The sequence below is a fragment of the Mustelus asterias genome, chromosome 3 (assembly GCF_964213995.1).
Source record: "Mustelus asterias chromosome 3, sMusAst1.hap1.1, whole genome shotgun sequence".
In the NCBI taxonomy this organism is placed as follows: Eukaryota; Metazoa; Chordata; class Chondrichthyes; order Carcharhiniformes; family Triakidae; genus Mustelus; species Mustelus asterias.
The window spans coordinates 48165117-48192401 of NC_135803.1; the positions used below are offsets into that span (position 1 = coordinate 48165117).

At 44.9% G+C, this 27285-nt stretch overlaps 1 protein-coding gene across 1 annotated transcript; it reads left to right on the forward strand.

Annotated features, from left to right (window-relative positions):
* Nucleotides 1–12101: 12101 nt before the first annotated feature.
* Nucleotides 12102–13112, forward strand: LOC144491808 (G-protein coupled receptor 35-like). Its single transcript, XM_078210103.1, has one exon. It carries the CDS (start codon nucleotides 12102–12104, stop codon nucleotides 13110–13112), a length of 1011 nt encoding a protein of 336 aa, XP_078066229.1.
* Nucleotides 13113–27285: the final 14173 nt, after the last annotated feature.

Sequence of the window (27285 nt, forward strand, 5' to 3'; positions counted from 1 at the left end):
ACTGCTGCCTCACAGCGCCAGGAATCCGGGTTCAATTCCTGGCTTGGTTTACTGTCTATGCGGAGTCTGCACGTTCTCCCCATGTCTGCGTGGGTTTCCTCCGGGTGCTCTGGTTTCCTCCCACAGTCTGAAAGATGTTCCAGTTAGGTGCATTGGCCATGCTACATTTTCCCTCAGTTGTACCTGAACAGGCGCCAGAATGTGGCGACTTGGGGATTTTCACAGTAACTTCATTGCAGTGTTAATGTAAGCCTACTTGTAACACCAATAAATATACTTTAGTACTGTGCACAGTATTGGTTACCTTATTTAAGAAACGATGCAAATGCCTTAGAAGCAGTTCCGAGAAGGTTCACCAAACTAATATCTGGAGTGGCTGAATTGTTTTATGAGGAAAGATTGGAAAGGCTAGGCTTGTATCCGCTGGAGCTTAGAAGAGTAAGAGGCAAATTGGTTTACATGATCCTGAGGGGGTCTTGACAGAGTGGATGTGGAGAAAATGTATCCTCTTGTGGGAGAATCTCAAACTAGGGGCTACTGTTTAAAAATAAGGGGTCACCCATTTAAAATGGAGATGAGGTAATTTTCTTGTCTTAGAGGGTCATGAGTCTTTGGAACTCTCTTCCTGAAAAGCAGTTGGAAGCAGAGTCTTTGAATATTTTTAAGGCTGATGTGGGTCGATGCTTGTTAAGCCAAGAGAGTGGTAGGTTATGGGGGATGAGCGGGATGAAGAATTGAGGTTACTGTCCAATCAGCCATGATCTTATGAATTGGTGGAGAAGGCTCGAGGGGCTGAATGGCTTACTCCTGCTCGTTGTTTGAATGTAGAGTTTCTTTACATTTCTAAAGAATTATCCTGGCCACCGGAGACACTGGTGGAATTTTCCCAACCCCCCGCCACAGGAATCGTAGCAGGCAGTACATGGACCACGCAAAGTCCATTGACCTCGGGTGGGATTTTCCGGTCTTGGGGCGAGCGTGACTAGAAAATCCCGCGCACTGTGTCTTGTATCAGAAAAGGAACACTGATTTCCCTATTAAACACCTCAAGTTGCCAGACTTGGGAAAACACATCCTTTTATCCAGGCGAAGAAGTAGGAGGTATGTTACATCATCTCCCAAAAGCTGCCTGAACTCCATTAATTTTACAGTTTTTGAACCTTATCTTCAGTCACTGTTTGATCTCAGAAGAGAAACAGGACTCCAGGCCAGCCACCTATCTCTGTCTCCCATTTTACCATTGAGCAGGTAGCAGCAGAAAGAACTCTGTTCTTCATCTACATTGTGAACTACTAGAACATTGCAACTTATGCCTTCAGAACAAATTCACTTTGGGTGCCTTCTCCCCTCGTCAAAGTCCTCACTTCTAGGAAGATGTATCACCCTGCAACAATCAACCAACTATCCTCTGAAGGAATATGTCTTGTCCTGCACTCCCTTTATTATCCATATCGCTCTTTTATTATATGAGTGCAAAAAAGGGTGGATGTTGCGAAAACTGCTTCCTACATTTTGTATGTGTGTAAAATAAACCAACCCTCTGATTTTACTTTATCTCAAGTTTGCAATGGGATTATTAACAGAGGATTGGAACATTCGAACTAAAGAGTTTGGGAAAATATGCCACCACTTATAAAGAATCAGAAATCAAAAAAACCTTTCTATCTATGGATAAGCAGTGAGAGGAGAAATCAGAGCTGTTTCAATTAATCCTGTCTGAGACCATGACCGGGATTCTCCTGGCCTGCTGTGCTGCTCAAGCAGTGCAGTGGGCCGGGAAACAACAGCAGGGGGCCTTTTGTGAGGTTTGCAACCAGCGTCCAGCCAGTTGTGAGTCTTCCAAGTGCTCTTTTTTAGCACAATCAGCTCTGCGCCAGAAATCGATCATTGACATTTCCATATGATTAGTGGGCCTGGGACGTCTCACTCCCTTGTGGGGGGGGCTGTTCCCACCAGTGGGGTTTACAACTGCTCCCCACTAATGGGGAACAGGCATCCTCACTCCACTGGTGGGGGCAGAGGTCATTCAGGCCCCCTGGGAGGTCAGGGGTAAGGGGGGTGCCCCTTGGGCAATGCCAGCCTGACACCCTGGCAAATTGACACTGCCCAAGGGGAAAACTGGCACTGCCCAGTGGACACCAGGCAGTGCCAGGGGAATGCTGGTGGAGCAGGGCCCATTTGAGGCAATTGGGGGGAATGATGCCACTCTGCACTGGGAGAGGGAGGACGGAGGGCGATCGGGGCTGGTCATCGGTGGGGGCGGGTTGGGGATGATCTAGGGGATTCTGGTAGGCCAGCCATCAGGAAGGCCAACGATCAGGGGGTTTCCGGGGAAGGCTAGTGATCAGAGGCCAGCGATCGGGAGGACGGCAGTGCGGAAGGCCAGTGCGCATGCGCCCATCTCCACACTGACAGATCGCCGCATGCGCAGTGGCCTGCTCAGGACTATGCTACCGGCCTCTTGGGAAGGAACTGGCCTCGCCCACCATTTTCCAGCGTGAATCACGCTAAGGCATTCTGTATTGCTCAGAATGTTGGCAATTCATCCTAGTAAGTACACCCAAAAATATGGGTGGGAAATACTCCCATTTTTCTACCCATTGGGCACTTAGTTTTGTTTCGGGAGAATCCCAGCCCATGAATTTCTTTATGTCAGGATCCTTCCAGGCTGAAACAGGCAGCATATCGAATTGCCCAGATCTTCCACGGTTTTCAGAGGATGGAAGAAAAGAAAATTAAGCTTCACTAAAAGTTGTCTGAAACATATAAAATCCTGAGGGGCCTTGACAGGGTGAATGCTGTGGAAAGGATGTCTCCTCTTGTGTGGGGAATCTAGAACTGGGGTTCGCTGTTTACAAATAAGCAGTTGCTCATTTAAGACATAAGTAAGGAAAACTTTCTTTCTCTCAGAGGGTGGTGTTTCCACTGCCTTTTGAGGAAGAGAGTATTTGAATATTCGAAGGCAGAGGTAGATACATTCTTAATAAGCAATGGGGTGAAAGATTAACAGGATAGGTGAGAATGTAGAGTTGAAGTTATAGTCAGATCAGCCAGATCCTCATTCAATGGCAGAGCAGGCTCGAGGGCCGAATGGCCTACTGCTTTTCTTAATTCATATGTATGTATGTAAGGAATACCAAAAACAAATATATCAAAATCAAAGCAAAGCAAATAACATAAAGGATTGAATAGGTTGAGGGGGCTGCAACCTAATCCTCAGGCTATGATTTTATTGTTTCCTATTGAAGCATGAGCCTATCTAAAAATTTCCCAGAGAGTTTGGGATAGATTATCATACTGCCACATCATACCACCGGATTCTGGCCACATTTTTTGGATGATCTCAATTTTATTCATTTGGGAGCATTGACTGGTTCAGAAATCAAGAAGTTAGGTCATGAATTATGGTTCCCCAATAGCAACGCAACATTCGAATGGATGGATAATATCCCCAAATCCCACAACAACAAAAAGATATACGGCTACTCTGCCAGAATAGAGATATTAGCAGCATTAGTTTCTAAGCAAACCTCCATTGTTCTGCTGCTTACACATGCAATAAAAAAGCACACTTTAAATCATAATCCACATCAGTGGAAAGAGTTTAAAAAGCATTTCACAAAGGTTTGCAGTCCAAATGAAAATACAATTGATATAGGTGGCATGTAGTAGCTCAGCTAATAATGAAATCTGCACAAGTTATATGCACAACATTTGGTCACACATTTCCTATTAACGTAATTAATAATCACCCACAAGCTGAACTGAAGTGTAATTACTACTTCAAGGCATTTACCAAAAAGCATAGCTAGAAGGTAAAACTGCTAACCATAGCCCTCTGCAAAGCATTGCTTCTGGGAACTCTGCCGTTTGAAAGTCAGGCTGCGTCTGAAACCACTTCCTTTAAATAGAATGTCACGCCAATCAATTCTCCATGGAAACGGTGTTTGAAGCAGGAGGCTGATACATTTCTACCATTTACAAAGAGAGCTGACATGACATAATGGCTGCAAAATTCAGGTCATTAGCACCTGTTCTTTTCAGCTCTGTGAATGCTGTTTTGACTCCAAAATGGCGAATGAAGCATGCACACAAACTTTCGGTACAAACCATGCTGAGTGACATTTTGGTAAAGGGCATTAGAGTGCCCCCGTTGGAACATCTGCCAGGTTATGCAAAATAGGCAGATTGTGATAGCAATGGGTTGGTTGGCAGCACTCTTACCGCTGAATCACAAGACTATGGGTTCAATTCCCACTCTTGGACTTGAGCACAGCAATCTAGGCTGATACTCCTGCGGTGCATTACTGAGTGCTGCACTATCAGAGGTACCCTTCCTTATTAGACATTAAACCGAGGTCCTGCCTTCCCTCTAAGATTGATATAAAATATTCTATGGCACTATTTTTGAAAACAAGGAGGGTTGTTATCCACAGGAGTCCTGGTGAATATTTATCCCTCAGTCAAAGTCACTAATAGATTATCTGCTCATTATCCTGTTGTTTGTGGGAGCTTGCTGTTTGCAAATTGGTTGCCATGTTTCCTACATTAAAGAGGGACTGCACTGCATTGCCTATAAAGCATAGGGAAATCCAACAGGAAAGAAAGGTTCCATATGAATACAAATGTTTCTTTCTGATTTGACACCAGTGATGCCATTTTGGAGTCCAGCTCAAGTTATCTCTTAATGGATTGATTAATTGCAAGGCTTATCAGCCATCCTTCTGTGCATCCAGATCCATATGGGGCAGTCTCATCTCTCCACTGGAGCACCTCATATTTGGTTGCACATTTACCTCACCAGAGTCTGCAGCTGAAACCATGGGCGGATTTTCCAGTCCCTCCCATTGTTGGGATCATCCGGTCCCGCCTAAAGTCAATGAGCTTTTGGATAGTTCGCCGCATGCCCCATGGTGGATCCCTTGGAGCTGTTTTTGGTCTATAGATGGCCTAAAATTTATTGGGTTAGCAGCAGGGAGAAGCCTCAGAACCCAGGAGGGGATAGGGGGTAAGGCCTGAACCTGGGATAGGAGGCAGAAGGGAAATCCAAAAAATGAGTGATAATACAAACTAAATTGTACAATCTAAAGGGACTACAGGAACACACAGCACTGTGGGTATATCAAGAAGTCTCTGACGATGGCAGGACAAGTAGAGAAGGCTGTTAAAAGGCTGATATGATCCCTGAGTTTATTAGTAGAAATACAGAATATAAAAACTAGGAGGTAATGCAAAACCTTTATCAACACTAGTTAGGTTTCAACTGGATTAGCTCAGGGTACCACACTTTAAGAAGAATGGCAATGACTTGGAGAGGTGCAGAGGAGATTTACTGGAATGATACGATGGATGACAGACTTCAGTTTCATCAAGGGACCAGAGAAACTGCTTAAAGTGTGAGGTCGGAATTTCTCAGCCTGCCCATTGCAGGTTTTACCACAGCGGGCCAGCGAACTACTGAAAACCCCATTCACATCAGCAAGACTGGGTGATCCCACTGGCATGAAAGGCTGGAAAATTCCGGAGTGAGAGCATGTTCTGTGTTCCTACCAGCATGTATGACATGGACGGCACGGTAGCACAGTGGTTAGCACTGCTGCTTCACAGCTCTAGGGACCTGGGTTCAAATCCCAGCTCGGGTCGCTATCTGTGTGGAGTTTGCACATTCTCCCTGTGTCTGCGTGGGTTTCCTCCGGGTGCTCCGGTTTCCTCCCACAGTCCAAAGATGTGTGGGCTAGGTTGATTGGCCATTCTAAATTGCCCCTTAGTGTCCCGGGATGCATAGATTAGAGGGGTTGGGGGTAAATATGTAGGGATATGTGGATAGGGCCTGGGTGGGATTGTGGTTGGTGCAGACTCGATGGGCCGAATGGCCTCTTTCTGCGCTGTAGGATTCTATGTGTCACAGCCTTGCAAATCATACTCTTTATATAACCACCATATCACAGGCTTTCTTATTATAATAAATTTGTGTTTCTTCTTAAAACCTAAATTGTCTGACCAAACTTCTGTATCAAACACTCAGTGAACCCAACTCCTATTCCTTTAATGGTAGGAGAATATTTACTTAGGAGTTAACCTGGACCCTTATAATATCAAACAATATTATAATCTAGCTCAAATATTATTGGAATTTAGACTATCAGGAGGAAGGTGATTTTCATCCATTGGTTAAGCAGCAGGACTCAAAATTGCATTCATGAGTCTGGCTTCAATTGTCTGAAGTTGAGTAAAATTAATCAGGGGAATACATCTGATCTGGTAGCTCCAAAACAAAAGGGTTGGATTGTAAAAACATCACATGATAACCTGCCAGGATATTGAAAGTGGGGGATTGAGTGATGGAAGTCATACTGAACATGAAGGGAACATGGTTAGAGTCTCTACTCGGTCGCTTCCCTCAATTGTTTTTCCAGTACATTGATGACTCTAGCGATGCCATATCTTACTCTCGCCCCAAATTGGAAAATCTCATCAATTTTGCTACTAATTATCTGCCCTCTCTTCAGTTTCACATGGTGCAGCTCCATTACTTCCCTTCTTCGACACCTCTGTATCCTTTTCTCGCAATTGGCTATCAGCTAATATTCTTTATAAACCAACTGAATCCCACAGCTACCTCAACCACACTTCTTCACAAACTACACCCTCCATTCTCCAACTTCCTCCATCTCCATAGCATCTGGTTCTATGGAGCAACCTTCTACATTAGTGTTTCTGAGATATCTTCTTTTCTCGTCAATTTAAGATGCCTCCATCATGGCTGACAGGACCCTTAACTCTGCTTGCCACATTTTTGGCACTCTTCTCTCACCACTTCTCCTCCCTCCCCAAACTGCGATAGGGTTCCCCTTGTCCTTAACCTCCACTCCACCTGTCTCCGTATTCAGTGGATCATTTTCCATCATTTCTGCTATTTCCAGCATGAGGCCATCATCAAACGTATCTTCCCACCCCTTCCCCTTTCAGTATCTTGAGGGGACTGTTCCCTCTGGTCCATTCCTGCCAATGCCATGTCCTTTCCCATAGCACTTTTCTATGCAAACGCAGGAGATATAACACCTGCCCATTTGCCTCCACTCTCTTCAACATCCAAGGCGCAAACACTCCGTCCAGTGCAGAAGGATTCGCCCATCGAGTCTGCACCGACAACAATCCCACCCAAGCTCTATCCTCATAACCCCATGAATTTTCCCTACTAATCCCCCTGACACCAATGGGTCAATTTAGCATGGCCAATCAACCTAACCTGCACATCTTTGCACTGAGGGAGGAAACCGGAGCACCCGATGGAAACACACACAGACGAGGAGGATGAGCAAACTCCACACGGACAATCACCCGAGGCCAGAATTGAACCCGGGTCCCTGGCGCTGAGAGAGGGCAGTGCTAACCACTGTGCCACCGTGCCGCCCCACTTCTAAATAAATCCCAAAAAGAACAGATAACTAGTTCTTATCTTTATATAAAAATTCAATAATTACTTTACTTGGTTACAACGGTAAGAATTCTAAGAATAAGTAAGTAAATATGCAAGTAGATCAGCAAGTAAGGATATAAATTGACAATTCACAGAATCACACAGTGCAGAAGAGGCCCTTTGGTCCATCGAGTCTGTACCCAACATGTGAGAACCACCGAACCATCCTACCTAATCCCATTTACCAGCACTTGCCCCATAGCCTTGAATGTTATGACATGCCAAGTGCTCATCCAGGTACTTTTTAAAGGATGTGAGGCAACCTGCCTCCACCACCCTCCCAGGCAGAGCATTCCAAACAGCCACCACTCTCTGGGTAACAATGTTTTTCCTCACCTCCCCCCCCCAAACCTCTTGCTCCTCACCTTGAACTTGTGCCCTCTCGTGACTGATGCTTAAGCTAAGAGGAATTGCTGCTCCCTTTCCACCCTGTCCATGCCCCACATTATCTAGCACACCTCAATCATCGCGCCCCTCAGTCTTCTCTGCTCCAGCGAAAACAAGCTCTGTCTATCCAACCCTTTGTCATGATTTAAATGTTCCATACCAAGTAACATGCATCTCATCTGCACCCCATCCAATGCAATCACATCCTTCCTATAATGTGGCGAACAGAACTGAACACAGTACTCCAGCTGTGGCCTCACCCAAATTCTATATAACTCCAACATGACCACCTGCTTTTGTAATCTATGCCTCAATTGATAAAGATAAGTGTCCCATATGCCTTTTTTACCACTCCAGTAACATGCTCTTCCGCCTTCATTAACCAATGGACAAACACGCCAAGGTTCCTTTGTTCATCAGAACTTCCTAGTATCATGCCATTCATTGAATACTTCCATGTCAAATTACTCCTTCCAAAGTGTATCACCTCATTTTTCAGGGTTAAATTCAATCTGCCACTTATCCGCCCATGTGACCATCTCATCTCTACATTCCTATAGCCTAAGACACTCAACTTCACTGTTAACCACCCAGTCAATCTTTGTGTCATCTGCTAACTTACTAATCCTACCCCCACATAGTCATCTCTGTCATTTATATAAATGACAAATAATAGGGGACCCAACACACATCCCTGTGGTATGCCACCGAACACAGGCTTCCAGTCACTAAAGCAGCCTTCTGTCATCACCATCTGTCTCCTACAACTAAGCAAATTTTGAATCCACCTCCATAAATTATTTGTATCCCATGTGCATTTGCCTTCTTTATAAGTCTCCCATGCGGGATCTGGTCAAAAGCTTTGCTGAAATACATATAAACTACATCAATTATATTACTCTCATCGGCACACCTGGTCATCTCCCCAAAAAATTCAATCAAATTTATTAGGCATGACCTCCCTCTGATAAAGCCATGCTGACTATCCCTGATCAAACCTTGCCACTCCAAATGAAGATAGATTCTCTCCTTCAGAATTTTCTCCAATAGTTTCCCTACCGCTGACATGAGATTCACTGGTCTGTAGTTCCCTGGCTTATCTCTACAACCCTTCTTAAATAGCAAAACCATATTAGCTGGTTTCCAATCATCTGACACCTCCCCCGTGACCAGGGAGGAATTGAAAATTTGGGTCAGAATCCCTGCAATCTCCTCCCTTGCCTCCCACAGCAGCCTGGGACACGATTCATCTGAACCTGGAGGTTTGTCTACTTTTAAGTATGCCAAAACCTCCAATACCTTGCCACTCGCTCTGTCAATTTGCTCAAGAACCTTGCTGTCTCTCTCCTTGAGTTCCATACCATCTACCGCTTTCTCTTGGGTGAAGATGGAAGTGAAGTATTCATTCAACACTAACGATATCCTATAGCTCCACCCATAGATTGCCCTCTTGGTCTCTAACAGGACCTACTCTTCCCCTGGTTATCCACTTTCCTTTGATATGGTGCATTGGCCATTCTGTATTCTCCCTTAGGGTACTAAACAAGCACCTGAGTGTAGCAACTAGGCGATCTTCACAGTAACTTCATTGCAGTGTTAATGTAAGCCTACTTGTGACACTAATAAATAAACTTTAAACTTTAACTCATGCATCTTTGGAGAGTGAGAGGAAACTGGAGCCCCTGGAGAAAACCCATGCAAACACAGGGAGAATGTGCAAACTTCACACAGTCACCCAAGACTGGAATTGAACCCAGGTCCCTGGAGCTGTGAGGTATCAATGCTAACCATTGTGCCACCGTGCCGCTCCTTTATTTGATCATTTATTATTTGACCATTTATTATTTGACCATTTCCTTCAAAACAATTGACCAGGAACTTATTTGCATCAGCCATATAAATACTGTGGCTACAAGAGCAGATGTGAGGCTAGGAATTATGCGGAGAGTAACTCACTTCCTGACTCTCCGAAGCCTATCCACCATCTACAAGGCATAAGTCAGAGGTGAGATGGATTACTCTCCACTTGTTTGGATGAGTGGAGCTCCAGCAACATTCAGACAGCTTGACATCATTCAGGACAAAGCCCATTGGATTAACATCCCAGTCACCCCCTTTGCCACTGGCACATTGTGACTGTACTCTGCATAGAAGCACTGTAAGAAGTTTAACAACACCAGGTTAAAGTCCAACCTGTTGGACTTACTGTGTTTACCCCAGTCCAACGCTGGCATCTCCACATCATAGAAGCACTGTAGCAGCTCAACTGCAATTAGAGATGGGCAACAAATGCTGGCCTTGCCCGCAGTGCCCACATCCTGTGAAATTCTTTTTTGAAACGTGTTAATTATGTGAGCTTTGGTATCTGCCTGACAATGACTGAATTAAATTGCACAATGCAGAAGCCTTGAATTACTTTGCAACAGGTAGGATTCTACACAAACATCCAACACAAACTGGTCTGTCCCCTTTGAAGACAAGATACACATATCAGAAGTACAGTCCAATCCACTGATAATGCAAATAAATGCCACTGCCTATTTTACATGTGCAGCTGAACACAACAGAAAAATAAAGCAATCGCCCAGCTACCATCAACTTCTCGAAGATCAGTTGCTGATTGATCTCACCTGATTCTTGCTATGATTGTAGAAGTGTTTAGCAGTTGCCAAAGACTTTTAGAGATGCTAAAGTCTATATGGAGAGATATGGAATGTGCTGATAAACTTTGTAAGGATGCCGCAGTTTACTCATAGTGATTTGTGGATCTTGCCACAGGAGAGGTTACTTCTGGGTTTATCTATGCAAAAGCAAATATTTCATTTCTACATAGTTGACTATAGTCCTAAAATTCATGTGGCATAAACCAGCCAGGCAGTAGGGGATTGACTGTTGCCTTATCATATGAGCACTGTGTGAATGAGCTTCAGTTTACTCATTAGTGAATGGGAAACATTCTGAGATGTGTTTTCCTATCTGTGGACTCTAGTTGTTGCGTTGTTAGTAGACAGATTGCAGACATATTCTGGTATCCGTTTAATGTTTGTTAATTAATACTACTTCTAAAAAGGTTACAGAGTGGGTACATTGCTACCAGACACAATTCAAATCTTTCAAGAAAACGTTTAACACATGACAGTGGTACTTCATCACCTGCATCATACACTAGCATATTTCATCTGTTAACCCTTTATACTACGGAGAATCATGTTCAAGACACATTCCTTAATGCAGTAACATTGGAAAGAGTATTAATGATTTTTCAAAGGAGTTGCTCTACTCCTGAGTTTTCCGATAGTCTGTTGAGATCTTATTGGGAAAATGCACCAGAGTTGTGAAAGTTGTTCCCTGCAGATAGTGGCTAGGTTCAGACTGTGTGGCAAGAGACAAAATACATTAGTGTGCTGTCAGAAATTCTAAACTCAATTTGTTGTGCCAGGTTCCTCAAGCCCATCATCATTTCTACTTTGTGATGCCTAAGAAGCGCTCACACACAGCAACTACAGTTTTTTGAATGCTTTCAATGAACACCCATTATGCTGCAAGATGTTCTCTGCAATAATGGCCCTTTCCACGCATTCCTAAACTATTCCCTATAAATCCTGTCTATGCCTTATGCGTGTGGACATACAGTGTAGCAGCACAAGCTGCCTGATGATTCATAGGTTTCACCATTAATTCTTATTTCAGTTCCTGCGTTTTGTTACTTTTACTAAAATATTGCATCTAGCAATAGCACTGGGCAGGATCTGGAGTCACATCTCGACCAGGGCAGACAATGGACAATAGGTTTCCTCCTTTAAAGGTTATTTGTTAACAATCTGGTAGCTTTGCCATTGTTTGGTATGACCTTTTTATTCCAGATGTATTTGATTAACCAAATTTAAAGTCCTCCCCTCCCACTACTATGGTGGAATTTGAACTCATATCTCCAACTAAATTACCATTCATCTAGTAAATGTCACTTCACAAGCTCTTAAATAAAATCTCCCTTTAACCGCAGGAGAACAATACCACATTTTGAAATTATATTTTCAAACACCCACTCGCTACGCTTCAGGCTCTCCTCGAATGTTTCACAAGTTATTTCAAGATATGGTGAGGGCGACCTTCTCACTCACTAACAATACACTTAACACAGGATGTGGTCAGTGCTACTCACAGATGTCAAATTAAAAACTCGGCAGGTGCATCACTATTACATCAATGTTGCAGATGATTTAGTTTCAGTTCAATGACATTTATCCTTCTCAAATTGGGTACGCCAGATAATTGCAGCAGGTTCAACTTAAGTATTAACTGTCAGATATCTCTGTATCTACTTTCAGCAAGTATGTGCGATTGGAACTATACAACGGACTCTCAATTCGTGAAGACATTTCAGTATGTGGTGCATATACCAACATTCATCCTGGGACTGATCATTAATTCGGTTGCCCTCTGGATTCTCTGCATCCGAATAAAGAAGTGGATGGAATCTACGATCTACATGACAAATTTGATTGTCTCTGACATATTTCTGCTGTTCTCCCTGCCTTTCAAGATCCACGCCGACAAAGAGGGTGGAAAGTGGTACCTGGGACGAATATTCTGCAGGTTTGTGGAGTCTCTGTACTTTGTGAACACTTATGGGACAATCCTGTTAATAATGATGATCTCGTTGGATCGGTACATCGCTATCAAACATCCTTTCCTGGCAAGAACCCTCAGATCTCCAAAGAAAGCCACCATCGTCTGTACTGTGATGTGGGTTTCTATCTGGTCTGCCAGCATTCCAAACTACATCCTATCTGAGAGTCAGCAGCAAATAGAAATGTGCTTTGCAGAGTTTTCCAAATATTGGGAAACAATGATATTTCCCCTGACAATGGAAACCATCTTTGTCATCTCCGCCATCACTGTGATGTTCTGCAGTGTTCAGACAGTCAGAACACTGCAAAGAGTGGAGGAAGAGAGAGACGGTATGAGCATGAGGACGTCTATGAACATTATTTCTTCAAATCTGGTGACCTTCCTTCTCTGCTTTACACCATATCATGTGGCCATGCTGCTGTACCTTTTAGCAAAGCAGATCTGCATAACAACTGATTACAGGGCACCCCTGCGAGCCTTTCTCCAGATTTCTCAGTGTTTGGCAACTATAAACTGTTGTCTGGATGGAATGTATTACTATTCGATCATTAAGGATTTCTGGAAATCCCAGGTCAAGAGCGCAGAGGAAACTGTTTCAACTCATTCCAGTTGAATTCCAGAATTCATTTTGCCCTTTTACCCTTGGCTTCTTGAATTTATAATCATCAATTGCTTCTTTGGTTACAGTCATTGCATGAAGAATAATGGATAAAAGATACCAAAGTTTTGGATTTATTTATTGAACATATATTTTTCCCCTAGTTCCTTAATTCAGATACTGCTGATGTTGTACTGGACAATGTGATCAGCTAAACCAAAAGGATTTGTTTCCAATAGATTTTGGATCAACACCATTGTAACAATATGTTTTGAGTGCACATTATCATTAACACAGGTTTTCCCCTAATGATTCACATACATTGGACGTGTAGTTATGCAATTTGTAAAGTTAATAGCTGAAAGCAATAAGTTTAAAAGGAGGTGATGACCTAGTGGTATTATTGCTAGACTATTAATCCAGAAGTCAGCTAGTGGTATGGGGACCTGTGTTCAAATCCCGCCATGGCAGATGGTGGAATTTGAATTCAATAAAAAAATGTCTGGAATTAAGAATCTACTGATGACTGTAAAACCATTATCGATTGTCAGAGAAACCCATTTGATTCACTAATGCCCTTTAGGGAAGGAAATCTGCCATCCTCACCTGGTCTGGCCTACATGTGACTCCAGAGCCACAGCAAAGTGGTTGGCTCTCAACTGCCCCCTGAACAAGGGCAACTAGGGATGGGCAATAAATGCTGGCCAGCCAGTGATGCCATGTTCCACGAATGAATTTTAAAAATGTTCCCAGTCTACTGGATACTCTGAATTGCATTTCTTCAATGGTTCATGTAAATGAATGTGTGGGTTTGGTTAGTCAAGTCAGCTGAAGTGTTGTTTAGTGTAAAATATTTAATCAATCATCATAAGAGCTCTCAGAGAGTTCCAGGAAAGATTCAACATGAAAGTTGCTAATGTAAAGTACATACCATTCAATCAGTGGCATAATCAGTGAGAAATGTGATGATCATACAAAAGGATAACAGATGGTGAAAAGCAAAAGACAGTCAAAACTTCACAGTACCTCAGATAACAATTTATCACAAAGCAATCCCAAAGGTGAAGCTAGCTTATCGCAGTGTGAAAGAGTTAAAAAATTATACAAGTTTAAAAATCACATGAGCTGCTAGCCGCTAACATTCTCAAAGACAGAGAAAGTCCTGGTGAGAAACCATTTGCCTTAGCTACAGATAACACTCAAGGACCATGACTGTATTAATTATAAGGGAGGCTTTCTTCCCACAACGTGCACAGAAGAATCCAATTGAACACTGTACAGCTGCAGCATGTAATCACTGGTCAAATGTATTTTTATCATCCTTATGTCTGGAAGTTAGTCAATAAATAGAAAGAAATATGTGCTTGAAGATATTGTAATTTAAATACACGTGCATATTGTAATTGGACAGCTATATGCATGTGTTATACATTATGTAATCCCAATTATTAGTTGTGAATGGACATAGATAATTTTTTAAACAAAGTACACCTTTGATTGGTAGATGCTAATTGCTTGTATTTGAGCCACACCGTATAATTGCCATTGTATTTCTTTGGTGGAGAGTCTGTGAGCACCTAGTGGCCAGCAGGCTTCCTTGCTATAGCTCAAATAAAGATCTTGAACTTGAACTGAGTGTCGCCTGGTCAGTTACGAGGAGTGAGGTACATTACAGTTGAATAGCTGTGAAGTTCCCACGATACAGGGGAAGACGTAGCATTGTTTACAATGAGGATTTCTGCCTAACAAAATAAATTGTATACTTTTATTAAACAGGTGGATTGTGAACTTCATTTTATATCAAATATTAATCTGTTGTTACTTAACCACCAAATACATCTGAAGGAATGTGGTTCTTTCTGTGACACCCTGACTCACTCCTCAGTAACCTCCGACACCTCTCCTCTTCGCACTCCACTCCACGCAAAAACCCAGTCTGCAGGTGCAAAAGGTGATCAAGAAGGCAAATGGGATGTTGGCCTATATCGCAAGGGGGATAGAATATAAAAACAGAGATGTCTTGCTGCATCTGTACAGGGCATTGGTGAGGCCGCAGCTGGAATACTGTGTGCAGTATTGGTCCCCTTATTTGCGGAAGGATATATTGGCCTTGGAGGGAGTGCAGAGAAGGTTCACTAGGTTGATACCAGAGATGAGGGGTGTTGATTATGAGGAGAGACTGAACAGATTGGGTTTGTATTCGTTGGAATTTAGAAGGCTGAGGGGGGATCTTATAGAGACCTATAAGATAATGAAGGGGCTGGATAGGGTAGAGATGGAGAGATTCTTTCCACTTAGAAAGGAAACTAGAACTAGAGGGCACAGCCTCAAAATAAAGGGGGGTTCAGTTTAGGACAGAGTTGAGGAGGAACTTCTTCTCTCAGAGGGTGGTGAATCTCTGGAATTCTCTGCCCACTGAAGTGGTGGAGGCTACCTCGTTGAATATGTTTAAATCACGGATAGATGGATTCCTGATCGGTAAGGGAATTAGGGGTTATAGGGATCAGACGGGTAAGTGGAACTGATCCACTTCAGATCAGCCATGATCTTATTGAATGGCGGGGCAGGCTCGAGGGGCTAGATGGCCTACTCCTGCTCCTATTTCTTATATTCTTATGTTCTTATGTATCCTTACAAACACAGAAAATTCAATACCTTTGTTTTTTCCCTCCTCCTCCCTTCTCACCATCCAGGCTCCTTTCAGGTAAAATGGCGATATAGACTTTTAGTTTAGTATACTGTACTTGCTGCTCTCATCATGTCCCCAATACATTTAGGACGTTAAACAAAAAATTATACAACTACTTTGCAGAACACCATTTCAAAAGCATGGCCAAGACTTTTGGTTGCCCACTATGTTAGTTCACCATCCCACTCTGACCTCCATCGCCAGCTTCCTACAGAGTTCCAAGGATATTCAATGTAAGCTCGAGAAAGAGCATCCCATCTTTCAATTAGACACTTTACAGCATTCCAGACCCAACACTGAGCTCAACAGTTTCAGACCATAAGCTTTGCCCCCATTGGTTTTGGATTGTAGCTGTTGATTCTGCTATTTCCATTTACACCTCATCTATATCTTTGTTTCTTGATTTTAGCCATTACCATTTGCTTATGTCTTGCACCATCACCGCTTTTGTTATTTAATCTCTCCTGTCTTCCACTTTATCAGAGACTTTCATTTTTGTTCCTTCCTTCTCTACTCCCTTTCCCCACTGCTTTACTTTAAAATCTGTTGCATCTCTAACTGTTCCCAGTTCTGAGGAAAGACCATGGCCCTGAAGCTTTAACTCTTTTTCCCTTTTCACAGATGCTGCCTGACCTTATTGATTATTCCCAGCATTCTCTGTTCACATTTCAAATCTGCAGCATCGGTAATATTTTGTTTTTCATGTTGTTCCATTGTACATGTGCTAATTAAGCCCAGCCAATGCTGAGATACAATGATACTCATAAACAATTTAAATTTCACAGCTTATGCTGTCAGATTTTAGCCACTGCTTCACTATCATTACCAATGCTGACCCTTACAATGGTACTATTGATGTATAGATGAAGTGATCAAATAAAATAATCTTAGTATCCCTTCAATGCCATCTCAGCCTTTGTTACCTCCCGCAGTTGAATGAAGATGCACTTTGTTCAACATTGTACCTTAGTCGAGCTGGTGACAGACCTGCTGTAATTTATGTAAATCAACAACAATGTGCACTTGTATAGAAACATCGCCAGGCAATATATAAGAGAAAACTAAGTTATGTTGAGTAGTTCAGAGCAAGCTAATGCTAGCACCACATATAAAACCCCACCATAATATGATTTCTGGTTCATTTTGTCTATCTACTGATGCAAAGTGAAAGATCCGTTAAGAATTAGAACTAAGAACATAGGAATTAGAAGTTGGAATAGACCATTTAGAGCCTTGAGCCTGCTCTGCCAATCACTGAGATTGTGGTTGAAATTCTCCATCAACTCCATTTTGCTAACGTATCCCTGAATCTCTTAATTCCCTTAGTGTCCAACAATCTAACAATCTCGATCTTGAATGTAATCATTAACTGAGAATCCACAGCTTTCTAGGGTAGAGAATTCTGAAGATTCACAATTTCACTCTAAGACAAGTATATCCTTAGGGAAAGAGACCAAAGGTGTGTACAGTAATCTAGGCATGATCTCACTAAACCCTATATAATTGCAGTAAGGTTTCCTTATACTTAAATTGTAACCCCTTTGCAATAAAGGATAACATACCATTTACCTTCCTAATTGCTTGTTGTGTCTGCAAGTTAACTTTCCGTGTTTCACATACAAGGACAGCCAAATCTCTTTGATACCCAATGTTTAATAGTTTTCTACCTTTTAAAATTATTCTGATTTTTCATTCTTTCTACCAGAGGGATAATTTCACTCTTCCTCACATTATATTCCATCTTCTACCTTCTTGGCCTGTCACATAACTAATTCATCCTTTTGCAGTCCTTTCATATCCTCCTCACAGAATGATTTGCAGATGTGCAGGTTAGGTGGATTGGCCAGGCTAAGTTGCCTCTTAGGGCGGGATTCTTCGACTGCACTCACCCCAAGACCGGAACATCTTTCCTGAGGTCAATAGACGTTTTGTATGGTCCTGTGCCGCCCGCTATGATTCCCATGGTGGGTGGGAAGGGAAAATTCCGCCTTAGTGTCCCAAGATGTGTAGGTTAGGGGGATTAACTGGGGCTACAGGGATAGATCCTGGGTTGGATGCTGTGCTGGAGAGTCAGTGCAGACTCAATGGGTCAAATGGCCTCCTTCTGCACTGTAAGGATTCTATGATTTCCCACTTATTTTTGTATTGTCACCAAAATGGATACATTTCAGTCAATGCCTTCACTAAGTCATTGATATAAATTATAAATAACTGAGCCCCAAGTACAGATCCTTGCTGCACACCACCTGTTACACCCTACTCTCCTGAAAATGACCCATTTATCCTGTCTCTCTGTTTTCAGTTGGTCAACTAATCCTCAATCTATACCAGTAAATGTTCCCGATCCCACGAGTTTTAATCTTGTGTGCTTTATTGAATGTGTTCTGAAAGAACAAATATATTACATCCATTGATTCCTCTTTACTCACCTTGTTAGATACAACTTTTTAAAACTCTAATAGATACCATTTCATGAAATCATGGGCTGGATTTTTCAAGACAGCTGTGTTCACCATTCCCCCATCTGAAAAATCCCTTGGGAAACTGCAGAAGAAAAGGCCGACAGCCCCACAGTTATTTTAGAGTTAGCAGAGTGCTCATTGGCTCAGGGTGAGACTTCTGCCCTAATCTGGGGAGCAATTCCCACTTTAGAGGGTTGCCAGCCAACCCAATTGGCAGATATCTCTGCCGTCCCAGCAACAGCAGGTCCAAGTGGTGGCTGCACTGCTCACACCACACGCAGTCCCTGAAAAAGAAGAGGTTATGGAGATCAGATTAATGTTAAGGCAAAGGTACCAACAGTGTCTGGCTGGCAGGCTCCCATCAGGGAGCTGAGGGGGTGGAGAGGCTGAGGTCTGGGTTTGAGAGGCTGGGGAAGGAGGGTCAAAGGGGGGGATGCCTCTGATGGGCATATGAGATCCTCAAAGAACCATCTGCCCATATGATGCACGTCAATCGAGCACAAGACACAAGGCTTCGGTAACTGAAGGCTTTTATTGTCTAACAATGGAACTATTAGAACACAAGTACACCACTCCAGACTGAAGGGGTCCCGCCCGAGCAGAGGGTCTTATACCTCTCCCAGGAGGCGGGGCCCGACTGGGATGTGCCACAACAGCAACAACCACAGGTGTATTAATCCCACCGTGTAAACCCCCTAGCCCAACAACAACATTAGAACAATCCCACAGTGTGAACACCCTAGCCCAACAACAACATTAGAACAACCCCACAGTGGTAACCAACGATGGTTCACCACATTCACCCCTCCTTTGAGAACAAAGGCCGGCGGGGTGCGAAAACAGACTATATAAAAAAAGTCAACAATCTACAAGTCCAGACGGTCTGGAGGACCGCACCGTCGTTGTGACCTCCTCAATACCGGCGGTGACACCGGAGCAGGTGCTTGCGGTGGCGTTCTCTCCAAAACAGCGTCCGGCTGTCCTCTCGCGGACTCACGGGTCGGTTGACCCTGATGAAGCGGTAGTGCAGGGAATCCCGGTACATTCTGCGATGGCGCCGATCTCCGAGTCTCAGGCAAGCTGTACAGTGGGGTATAACTGTTATGCACTGGTCCCGGTGCTGACCGCGCCACGTCCGGGGGAGAAATAAGAGATAGGGGATTCGTGACTGGGGGTATGGGAGCGACAGGAGTTGCTACGTCCCCTGCGGGCGCCAGGTCTCGGATCGAGACTGTGTCCTCTCGCCCGTCAGGATATGCCACATAGGCATACTGAGGGTTGGCGTGGAGGAGGTGGACCGGTTCGACCAAGGGGTCGGACTTGCGGGCCCTTACATGTCGCCGCAGAAGGACGGGTCCTGGGTACGTCAACCAGGCTGGTAAAGATATCCCCGAGGACGACTTCCGAGGGAATGAGAACATCCTCTCGTGGGGAGTAGCATTGGTTGCCGTACACAGGAGGGAGCGAATGGAGTGAAGCGCATTTGGGAGGACCTCCTGCCAATGGGAGACTGGAAGACCTTTGGACTTCAGCGCCAATAGGACAGCCTTCCAGACTGTAGCATTCTCTCTTTCCACCTGTCCATTGCCCCTAGGGTTGTAACTCGTGGTCCTACTAGAGGCAATCCCGTATGAGAGCAGGAATTGCCTCAAGTCATTACTCATGAACGATGAGCCCCTGTCGCTATGTATATAGCTGGGGTACCCGAACAGGGTAAAAAGATCACGGAATGCCTTGATCACCGTGGCAGTCGACGTGTCTGCACAGGGGACAACAAACGGGAACCGGGAGTACTCGTCTATGATGTTAAGAAAGTACACGTTCCGGTCTGTTGAGGGAAGGGGGCCCTTAAAATCCACACTCAGCCTCTCGAAGGGGCGAGTGGCCTTGACCAAATGTGCCCGGTCAGGTCGATAAAAGTGCGGTTTGCATTCCGCGCAAATCCGACAGCTCCTTGTCACTGACCTGACGTCCTCCACCGAGTAAGGCAGGTTGCGGGCTTTGATAAAGTGGTAGAGCCGAGTGACCCCAGGATGGCACAGGTCATTATGGAGGGCGTTCAAGCGGTCCTCCTGCATAGTAGCGCATGTTCCACGCGAGAGGGCATCCGAGGGCTCATTGAGTTTCCCTGGACGATACATAATATCGTAATTATAGGTGGAGAGCTCAATTCTCCACCGCAAGATCTTGTCATTCTTGATCTTGCCCCTCTGCGTGTTATTGAACATAAACGCCACGGACCGCTGGTCCGTGATCAGGGTGAACCGCTTCCCCGCCAGATAATGGCGCCAGTGTCTGACGGCCTCCACAATGGCCTGGGCCTCCTTTTCCACCGCTGAATGCCGAATTTCGGGACCTTGAAGGGTGCGGGAAAAAAACGCGACGGGCCTGCCTGCCTGGTTTAGTGTGGCGGCCAGGGCGAAATCAGATGCATCACTTTCCACCTGAAAAGGGATGGATTCGTCCACCGCGTGCATCGTGGCTTTCGCAATGTCGCGTTTCAAAGCCTTGAAGGCCAATTGGGCCTCTGGCGTGAGTGGGAAAGTCGTGGACTTAATAAGCGGACGGGCTTTGTCCGCGTAGTTGGGGACCCACTGCGCATAATAGGAGAAGAAGCCGAGGCATCTCCTCAGTGCTTTTGCGCTAGCGGGCAAGGGAAGTTCAGCAAGGGGGCGCATACGGTCGGGATCAGGGCCAATGACCCCGTTTTCCACTACGTATCCCAGGATGGCTAACCGGCGCGTACGGAATACACACTTCTCCCTGTTGTAGGTCAGATTCAGGCGAGATGCAGTGCGCAAAAAGTTCTGGAGATTTGTGTCATGGTCCTGCTGATCACGGCCGCAGATGGTGACATTATCCAGGTACGGGAAGGTAGCCCACAGCCCGTTCTGGTCCACCATTCGGTCCATAGCACGCTGGAAGACCGAGACCCCATTGGTGACACCAAATGGAACCCTAAGAAACTGATACAGACGACCATCCGCCTCAAAAGCCGAGTAATGTCGGTCCTCTGGGCGGATGGGGAGTTGGTGGTAGGCGGACTTAAGGTCTATGGTGGAGAACACCCGGTACTGCGCAATCTGATTGACCATATCAGATATGCACGGGAGAGGATACGCATCCAGCTGCGTATATCGATTAATGGTCTGACTGTAATCAATGACCATCCGGGGTTTGTTCCCGCTCTTAACCACCACGACCTGTGCTCTCCACGGACTAACGCTGGGCTGTATGATCCCTTCTTTGAGGAGCCGCTGAACCTCAGATCTGATGAAGATCCGATCTTCAGCGCTGTAACGCCTACTTTTAGTAGCGATGGGCTTGCAGCCTGGTACCAGATTCTTAAATAAAGAGGGTGTGGTGATCTTTAATGTGGAAAGATTGCATGCGGGGCGCTTTGGACAATTTGGAGGCTGCAGCTGGTCCCCTACTGTCAGCGAAGGGAGTGGCCCACCGTACTGTAGGATCACACTCTTCATGTGGGCCATAAAGTTTAGTCCGAGGAGAATTGGTGCGCAAAGATGCGGCAACACAAGGAGCCTGTATCGCTCGTAAATTGTGCCCTGCACTTTCAGAGTTACCACACAACGTCCTTGGATCGGTACAGATCGGGACCGTGATGCCATAGAAATTGTCTGTTTGGCAGGTAGAACCTGGAGTCCACACCTCTTTACAGTGTCAGGGTGAATAAAGCTCTCAGTGCTCCCGCTGTCAAACAGACAATAAACAGTACGACCATTTACCTTAATGTTCATCATTGAACAGTCAAGCCTGTGATGCTTAGCCTGGTTCAGGGTGATCGACGCCACCATTGGCCCTTGGACGTCACTGCAGGCAGCTGAGGTCGATGCTGAGGACCCCTGCTGGTCGCTCCTGGTCGTCATCGACCAAAATGGCCGCCCCCATGAATCGCACATGGTTGAGGGCGCCAAGTGTAGCGACTCCTGGTGGTCATCTCCCTTCGACTCCGCCGACCACAATGGCGTCGTCCTGGACTCGCACGTGGACGGACCTCGTGGGTACTTCGACGTCGATGGTGATGATCCCCGTTTTGGAGGGTCACAGGCTGCACTGCCGTTCTTGGGCTTCGATCTGCAGACTTTCGCGTAGTGCCCCTTTTTACCGCATTGATTACAGACCACCGCTTTAGCAGGACACTTTTGCCGTGGATGCTTGGCTCCTCCGCAGAAGTAGCACCACGGGCCGCCTGGGGCTGCCGCCGTCGTCGGGTCTATATGGGAGCACGAGCCCGTGGGGCGAGGAGGGATTTGTGACTGCTCCTGCCACGTTGTCTCCACGTGGTCCTCTGGACACAGGGCCAAGCTTTTCGACGCCGCCTCCAGCATTTCAGCCATCTCCATAGCTTGGGTCAGGTTGAGATTCCCCTTCTCCAACAGCTTGAGCCGGATGTACGAAGACCCTACCCCTGCCACAAACGCATCTCGGGCGAGGTCGTACATGTACTGCTCAGCCGACACAGCTTTGCAGTCACAGCCCCTGGCAAGCTGCAAGAGCTCATTGGCGTAATCCTCCATGGTTTCGCCCGACTGCCGACGTCGTGTAGCGAGGAGGTAACGAGCGTGGATCTCGTTGGGAGGTCTCGTGTAGCGCCTTTTTAAAAGCTCGAGGGCCCTCGGGTAAGTGGTGGCCGCACGGATCGCGAGGTAGACCGTGTCGCTTACCCTCACATGGAGGACCTGGAGTCTGTCGTCATCCGTGGTGACCGCTGCAGAGGCTGCCAGGTAGTCCTCGAAACACTTCAGCCAGTGGTCGAAGGTGTTAGAGGCGCCGACCGCACGTGGATCCAGCGTCAGACGCTCTGGCTTTAGCATTTGTTCCATACTCTCCTTTCCGTCGAGAGCTTAGTGTTAGACAATAAAATTGATGCACGTCAATCGAGCACAAGACGCAAGGCTTCGGTAACTGAAGGCTTTTATTGTCTAACAATGGAACTATTAGAACACAAGTACACCACTCCAGACTGAAGGGGTCCCGCCCAAGCAGAGGGTCTTATACCTCTCCCAGGAGGCGGGGCCCGACTGGGATGTGCCACAACAGCAACAACCACAGGTGTATTAATCCCACCGTGTAAACCCCCTAGCCCAACAACAACATTAGAACAATCCCACAGTGTGAACACCCTAGCCCAACAACAACATTAGAACAACCCCAAAGTGGTAACCAACGATGGTTCACCACACCATACCCCACATCAACCCATGCAGTAAAAGCTGTTGAGTTACTTGCTTGCTCCCTGCCACAGGTAAAATAGCAGTGGAGACAGGATAAAGCACTTAAGTGGCCATTTACTATTGACGCTGCCTAATTTTATTATGGTTTTCAAAATGCCTTATTACCACATCCTTAATAACTAGCATTTTCCCTACTACTGGTGTCAGCCTATCTGATCTATAGTTCCTTGATATCATTCTCCCTCCTTTCTTGAACATTAGTGTTACATTTGATACCTTCCTAACCATGGGGCGCATTGTTGAATGGAAGGAATTCAGAAAGAGCAAAAACCAATTCATCTGCTGTCTTTCCAAAGACCTGATAATCAGGTCTAGGGATTTGTTAACTTTTTGTTCTACTCGCTTCTCCAGTATTTTTCTTTTCACTTTAAGTTTCTCGTTATCTCTGGACCTTGGCTTGCCTGCAAATTCAAATATATTCTTTGTGTCTTCTACTGTGAAGATAAGCGCAAAATGCCTATTTTTCTTTGCAGGGTTGGGAAATTGATGCCAGGACAGTTTTTGGGTCCTGATCGCATTATACAGGGAATGCAGACATAGCCCTTGATTTCCAAGGAGGTGACCTGCTAATTGCCTGGAGAGCTGGTTCGATGCTCAATTAGTGGCCACAGAGTGGGGCAGGAGGAAAATAGGACAACAGTGCTTAACTCTCTCTCTCTTGTCCTTGCAGGATGCCATGAATATTTTTTTGAAAAAATATTTTTCAAAATCTTTAACTGAAATTCTGCAATTTGAAATGAGTCAGAACAAATTGCTTTTAAAACAAGGCCGACTTCCAAGGTGAAAGTGAGAAAGCCAAACAAGAACTGATAAAAATGGAGTGTAAAGAAAGACATTTCACATCTCAGTCAAAACCCATCTCCTGCTGATCGATATCTGAGAATGTGAAAATGGCCTGAGTTCAAATAAATCTAACTCTGGGACAAGAGACATTTCACTTGTTCCCTTTCAGAATACACAGGGAACTGGGATTAAAAAGCTCGCTGCAGCCCTGATCTGTGTGTCATTGTCTTGAATGTAATCATTAACTGAGAATCCACAGCTTTCTAGGGTAGAGAATTCTGAAGATTCACAACTTCACTCTAAGACAAGTATATCCTTAGGTAAAGAGACCAAAAGTGTGTACAGTAATCTAGGCATGATCTCACCAAACCCTATATAATTGCAGTAAGGTTTCCTTATACTTAAACTGCAATCCCTTTGCAATAAAGGATAACATACCATTTACCTTCCTAATTGCTTGTTGTGAGGGGGTGGAGGGGCTGAGGTCTGGGTTTGAGAGGCTGGGGAAGGAGGGTCAAAGGGGGAGATGCCTCTGATGGGCAGATGAGATCCTCAAAGAACCATCTGCCCATACCCCACATCAACCCATGCAGTAAAAGCTGTTGAGTTACTTGCTTGCTCTCTGCCACAGGTAAATCATGTTCATGATTTCTCTCTTAGTGTTGGACAGAAATGCCTACCCTGATGAAATTCAGCTTTTCTAGAATTGCCCAACTTAACAGAAGTAAGAAGAGACAGAAGACAGCCACCCCTGCAAGGGCAGCTTGCAGACAAAAAGGATCTCTCTCTCCCTCTGGTTCCAGAAGAAAGCTCAGCAAAAGCCAGAAGCTAAAGGAAATGAGAGAGCTTTTCAGCCATCCTGCAGACTGTCTCCAAACTAACTGCTCACCTGCCAAAGTCAACTCTACGAGTACCAAAAGAGAAAATGCTGGAAAATGGCCTACCCTGAAGACATACTGCTCTTCTCTCCAACAGGATTTCCGAATGTCCCCTCGCCCCCTCCTCCACCCTGCCCGTTCACCTTCACTGCTTTCCATTTCTCTCTTAGTGTTGGACCAGGAATGCCTTCCCTGAAGAAGTACTGCACTTCTCTCCGACAGGATTTCCATATCTCTCTACCCCTCTGTTCACCTTCACTGCTTTCCATTTCTTTTGATTTTGATTTGATTTATTATTGTCACATGTATTAGTACACAGTGAAAAGTATTGTTTCTTGTGCACTATACAGACAAAATATACCGTTCATAGAGAAGGAAAGGAGAGGGTGCAGAGTGTTACCATCATAGCTAGGGTGTAGAGAAAGATCAACATAGTGTGAGGTAGGTCCATTCAAAAGTCTAAAGGCAGCAGGGAAGAAGCTGTTCTTGAGTCGGTTGGTACCAGACCTCAGACTTTTGTATCTTTTTCCCAACAGAAGAAGGTGGAAGAGAGAATGTCCGGAGTGCGTAGGGTCCTTAATTATGCTGGCTGCTTTTCCAAGGCAGTGGGAAGTGTAGACAGAGTCATAAGAACATAAGAACATAAGAAATAGGAGCAGGAGTAGGCCATCTAGCCCCTCGAGCCTGCCCCCCCATTCAATAAGATCATGGCTGATCTGAAGTGGATCAGTTCCACTTACCCGTCTGATCCCTATAACCCCTAATTCCCTTACCGATCAGGAATCCATCTATCCGTGATTTAAACATATTCAACGAGGTAGCCTCCACCACTTCAGTGGGCAGAGAATTCCAGAGATTCACCACCCTCTGAGAGAAGAAGTTCCTCCTCAACTCTGTCCTAAACTGACCCCCCTTTATTTTGAGGCTGTGCCCTCTAGTTCTAGTTTCCTTTCCAAGTGGAAAGAATCTCTCCATCTCTACCCTATCCAGCCCCTTCATTATCTTATAGGTCTCTATAAGATCCCCCCTCAGCCTTCTAAATTCCAACGAATACAAACCCAATCTGTTCAGTCTCTCCTCATAATCAACACCCCTCATCTCTGGTATCAACCTGGTGAACCTTCTCTGCACTCCCTCCAAGGCCAATATATCCTTCCGCAAATAAGGGGACCAATACTGCACACAGTATTCCAGCTGCGGCCTCACCAATGCCCTGTACAGATGCAGCAAGACATCTCTGTTTTTATATTCTATCCCCCTTGCGATATAGGCCAACATCCCATTTGCCTTCTTGATCACCTGTTGCACCTGCAGACTGGGTTTTTGCGTCTCATGCACAAGGACCCCCAGGTCCCTCTGCACAGCAGCATGTTGTAATTTTTTTCCATTTAGATAATAATCCAATTTGCTATTATTTCTTCCAAAGTGAATAACCTCGCATTTGTTAACGTTATACTCCATCTGCCAGATCCTCGCCCACTCACTCAGCCTGTCCAAATCTCTCTGCAGACCTTCTACGCCGTCCACACGATTCACTTTTCCACTTATCTTTGTGTCGTCTGCAATGGATGGGAGTCAATGGATGGGAGGCTGGTTTGCGTGATGTATTGGGCTATGTTCATGATTTCTGTCTTAGTGTTGGACAGAAATGCCTACCCTGATGAAATTCAGCTTTTCTAGAATTGCCCAACTTAACAGCTGCAACATATCACCATCTGTGCTCACGGGCAATCCAAAGACTGATTCAATTAGTTTTTTACTTCTTGCTGAGCTTATAACTTCTCATCTAATCATTGCGTGAATGTGTGTTTTGCCTTTTTAAATTGTTTTTGGAATTTTTTTTAACTAATGAACTTACGTTGTCTTTGACTCAGAAGCTCTGATTAAATTGGCTCCTTCTAAAAAGTAAATACATTTGGATTGGGAAAAGGTAACCACAGGGGAAGGGTTTCCTCTTAAATTAACCTTATTGCAACCACTCAAGGGATTTTGAATAAAGAAAGGAGTCAGCTCATTCCTCCTCACCTGAGAGCACAACAAAATTGGGATCCAATTCGGGAAGTTAACAAATTAGGGGACCTCACCAAGGGACTGGTCGTAACAAGGAGGAAAGAGGTCTTA